Below are 5,000 nucleotides of genomic sequence, written 5' to 3' on the forward strand. Positions count from 1 at the left end.
TTTGGATTCTTTTATATCAAATAACAGTTTTAGGACAAAATAGGCTCTTCCAAAGTCTCCAAATAAAGGATGAACTATTGTAGAGCAGTTGGGTGCTGAATATGGCCTATGCACTGCTAAAGAAACACATTGAGTTCACTTCACATCAGAAGAAATTGAAAAAGTAAAAGTATTTTATGGAAGAGAAAATATATCAGTTATGTCTCCTGGAAGAAAAGATTGTTTAAAAATCGACAGAGAAAAAGTTCAAAAGCGCTACTTAGTTATGAATTTAAAGGAGCTGCATCAGCTGTATTGTGAGGAGAGTGCTAGCAATACAATTAAATTGAGTAAGTTTTGTGAATTAAGGCCTACATACATTCTTACATTCAAAGATACACCACTGGAAACATGTGGTTGTATTTATCACAGTAATTTTACTTATTTGTATGCTGCTCTGGCAAGTAAAATACCTTTTCCATTGTATTGCAATAAATGGTTAGAAAATTATGTATTGTGCAAGCCCCCAATGTACCAATGTTGGATAATGAAATATTCATTGCGCTGTGATAGTAACCTATTGCAAGTTTCTTTGCCCAAAAATGGAGACATGGATACCTTAATTACCTATAATTGGCGGGTTAAAGAAGATCATCGCTGTGATCAACATCAAAAAACATAAAAGGTGTTTTTAAACATTTCTGCGATTATTTACCAGAGTTTACTGAGCATCATCCCGCTAAAAAGCACCAGTCTGAGCAATACTGCAGTCAAAAAGAAAATCTCGAACCAGACCAAATTTTGATACACTCTGATTATTCACAAAACTATACATGTGGTTATCAGGATGCTGTTCAAGCTGCTTATTGGTCGCATTCAACTATTACCTTGTTTACAATTGTAATCTATCGTTAACAATTAGAGCCAAAATCAGTTGTAATTATATCTGACGATAATGATAAAACAAAACGCGCCACTACTACATACATAATATTTGACCTCTATTGCATTGATTATATAAAAAAAGTTGTATTATGGAGTGATGGTCCATGCACTCAATTCAAAAATAGATACATGGCCAAACTTATACAACATTGCTCTGTGAAATATCATTTTCAAAGTATAGAATGGAACTTTTTTGCTACCTCTCATGGTAAAGGAGCAGTTGATGGAGTAGGAGGGTCATTAAAGCGATTTATTTGGAACAACGTAAAATCTAGTGAAGTAATCATCTTAAACGCTAAAGACTTTTTCTTAGCATCAAATGGGTGCAAAACTTATGTTAGACTTATCAACACAGATGATATTAATCTAAGGTGGACCTTAATAGCTGATAAATTAGAAGAAGCGAAAACCGTTACAAATATTACCAAAATGCATTTCTGGCAAGTAAAAAATGGAAAGTTTTTGGTTTCAAAATTCTCTAATATTTTGTTATGGGGTTGTGGAACAATTTTAAAATTTATATATTAGTAAAAAATATTTACTTGTTATTTTTTTTTCTATATTGGATTCCCTGCTCCACAAAACATTTGCAAGGCCTCTGAAAGTACATACTCCTAGATATTGAGTTGTACTAAATAAAGTTAATAAAACAAAAAAAACAGGGAGCATAAATAGCATTAAGCGTTTGTTGCCTACTCCAAATAAAATGATCCCAGTATTGAAGAACCATCATGGATAACCTTGATAATGTTATAAAATTCACATTTTTTAACATAATTTAATTGTTTTTTATAATCATTCATCTTTTTTTATGTCATTCATTGCGTTATTTGTTGTTTTTCATTTTTGGCTTTTTCGTTACTACCGTCACAGTTACGACCGTCATGACATAAAACTTAATTAAATTCTTGGAAAACTTCAAGTAAAAACTATGAAACTCACCATATAGTAAGTTCAATGTGTAGTTAAAGAACACAGCAAAGGATTTTTTTTTTCACTGTGTAGACAGCTGCATAAAGATTGACTAAGTTTATTTGTTTAGATTTGTCAAAAAGTAAGTGTTATGACCGTCACGCTACATTGAGTTGATTTTTCAAATAAGTTGAACACTTGAATGATTTAACTTTTGTATACTAAATTATATAATATTATTTAACATTTCTGGAAATTTTCATAAAAATACCATTCTTGGTTAATTTTAAATGGCTAAAAAAGCGTCAAATGTTACGACCGTCACTTGCATGGAATTGCCCATATATGTGTATATATATATATATATATATATATACATATATATATATATATATATATATATATATATATATATATATATATATATATATATATATATATATATATATATACACACACAGCCACACACAGTTATATACATATGTTTTAAAAAAGTTTTGAAACCTGTAAGTAGAAAGCAATAAAAAAAAGTAATTGTAAGAAATTATTATTATTATTTTTTAAAATCTAAGATCTAGATCAATTATTATACCTCTAAAAGAATGTAAAATCCAGGATAAAAGATCACCTCTAAAGGGTTTAAATATCAAGTCCCACTTTTTAGGAAAAAAAAAAAAAAAGTTAAAACAATAATTTTCAGTTAATAAAGCTCACATGTTCCAAGTTTTTAGTGCTTGTTTAGTACTATAGTAGTGTTAACAATTTAAGTTCTAAACAAAATAATAAAAATAAAAATGGCTTATTTATACTCAAGATAAAGCATTTAAAAAGAAATATGGCAAAATGAACATTTATTTAAATTTTAAATAGACAAATTAAAAAAAGAAGGCAAAACAAACAATTTATTTAATTTCTAAATAAATAATTAAAGTTAAAATTAAATAAATAATTAAAGTTAAAACGGCAATAGCAATTTGATTATGTAAGGCAAAAAAAATAAAATAATTTTAAATTTTAGTAAAATTTGATAAAAAATTGATTGTCTAAAAAATGATTTGATCGTCTTGTTATTAATTTTTTATTTCATCCGATCAATATTGATCGGCAACCATTGAATAAATATTTCGAGCGCTGTAAGATACCAATTATACTGTGTAACATAATATATTGCAATTATACTGTGTAAGATAATATATTGCACAATTATACTGTGTAACATAATATTGCACAATTATACTGTGTAACATAATATTGCACAATTATACTGTGTAACATAATATTGCACAAACACATAAAGTGCAGTACAAAAAGTTTTTATGTGTATAAAAATCAGGTGACAATTTAATTTTAATTTGATCATCTGAAAAACTATTTGTCTACTTTTCAATTTTTTAACTTAAGCTGATTAATGTGGATCAACTTCGAGGGCTGTATTAGTTTCAACATTAAATGGATTCATATTTATTCATTATAAATTATATTTAGACATACAGAAAATTTCAGAAAGATTTAAATGAAGCACCTGCTGGATATGATAGCACTCATGGAGTTAAATCTACTAGCAATGAACCATCTGATTTTGATGTTAGTAGAATTTATCAGTTATTGCTATTTAAATTAATTTTAAAATCTCATTTATCCAATAGTTTTTAATAGTAATTCATTCATGTAATAGTTTTTAACAGTAATCCATTTGTCCAATAGTTTTTTACAGTAATAGACTTTTTTAATTAATCATTATTAAGCTGGAAAACCACAAAAAAATTTTTTAAAAAAGAATTCTATAAATTGTTTATGGATTTAAAATACTAAAAAGAATTTGTTTTTCACAATTTTTCAAGTTTTGTTTATTAAATCTTAAATAAGAACTTTAAAAAGAATCTGAGAAAACCAATTTTATCATGTTTTTAATAAAAGGTTAAAATACTAAAAATATAAAAAAGTTTTTCTAAATTTTTTTTGCCTTGGTTATTCATATTAACAACAATTTTATTCTATGAATTAAAATAGTATTCATTTTAAAATAGTAGATCTAATTTTAGGATGATGAATTTTGTGTTTATGATGTATCTCGCCAGAGAATAACGTATGTTCACTATTTGAATTTTATTTTCATTTTTGTGTAGCTTTCTCTTTCTAAATTTATATCTTTAACTTAAAATAAAAGTTCATTAAATGTTTTAATATATATATATATATATATATATATATATATATATATATATATATATATATATATATATATATATATATATATATATATATATATATATATATATTATATATAAAATATACAAAAATTATATACTTTTATATATTTTTTATCAAATAAATTATACTAAAAGATTATTAATATTAACTTAGGCATATTGTCGAGTTTAAATTAGCAAGTGATAATGTGCACCATACTTTAAACAACGATGTTTCTGAAGATGAAGGGATTGAGTCTGATTTTGATTCAGAATCAGGTAATTTTATGTTATTTTTCAACATTTGTTGCAAATTCAATATAGTTATTAAATTTTTTTAATTGTATATTATTGTATATATTACTAGAGCTCAGCATAAAAGATGTTGATAGTGTTCAAGACCCTCTTTCAAAAGTTGTTAGTGGTCTGCAATCCAGCACAAATCAACCTGTACCACTTACTGCAGTCCATATTCGTGCAAAATTGCAAGAGTTTTCATCAGAGGTAAATCTTTTTTGTGTCAAGTTTGCCAATTAATCAATGCTTCTTCAATCTTTTTTTTTTTTTTTTTGCTTGTAATTGGCACAATTTTTGACTATATCTGGTATGTTGCAAAGAAATTATATAAAATATTTATTTTATAAAAATTAAAATTCAATATACTGACTCTGCTGGCACTATTGTTCATAACTTGTATTTTTAATTTTACGTTATTAATTAATTTAGTTAACTTTTTATTTTACGTTAACTTTGGTAGTTAACTTTGTGAATTGTTTTCTCAACAAACCTAATCAACTGTTTTACTCCTTGATTTGTGTTTTATCTCTTACCTTAGCTTGTGTTAAAATCTCTTTTTTCTCCTTTAGGTGTGATCATACTTTGATCTTTATAAATTCTTCAGATTTTTTCATTGCACTACTTTTACTACTACTCTATATCTGATTATTTTTGTGATTTTCTTTGTGATGGTCCTTG

General features: G+C 25.9%; 1 protein-coding gene across 3 annotated transcripts in view; it reads left to right on the top strand.

Moving 5' to 3' along the window:
- LOC101241649 (protein mono-ADP-ribosyltransferase PARP4) overlaps nt 1-5,000 on the top strand; it is a 199,269-nt gene that overhangs the window by 21,858 nt on the left and 172,411 nt on the right. For all 3 annotated transcript variants that reach the window (XM_065793816.1, XM_065793817.1, XM_065793818.1), the window contains exons 13-16: nt 3,322-3,420; nt 3,879-3,922; nt 4,201-4,304; nt 4,393-4,529. In XM_065793816.1, the coding sequence (XP_065649888.1) occupies nt 3,322-3,420; nt 3,879-3,922; nt 4,201-4,304; nt 4,393-4,529 (384 nt within the window). The remainder of the gene's footprint in view (nt 1-3,321; nt 3,421-3,878; nt 3,923-4,200; nt 4,305-4,392; nt 4,530-5,000) is intronic.

This window comes from Hydra vulgaris, chromosome 03 (genome assembly GCF_038396675.1).
Source record: "Hydra vulgaris chromosome 03, alternate assembly HydraT2T_AEP".
NCBI lineage: Eukaryota > Metazoa > Cnidaria > Hydrozoa > Anthoathecata > Hydridae > Hydra > Hydra vulgaris.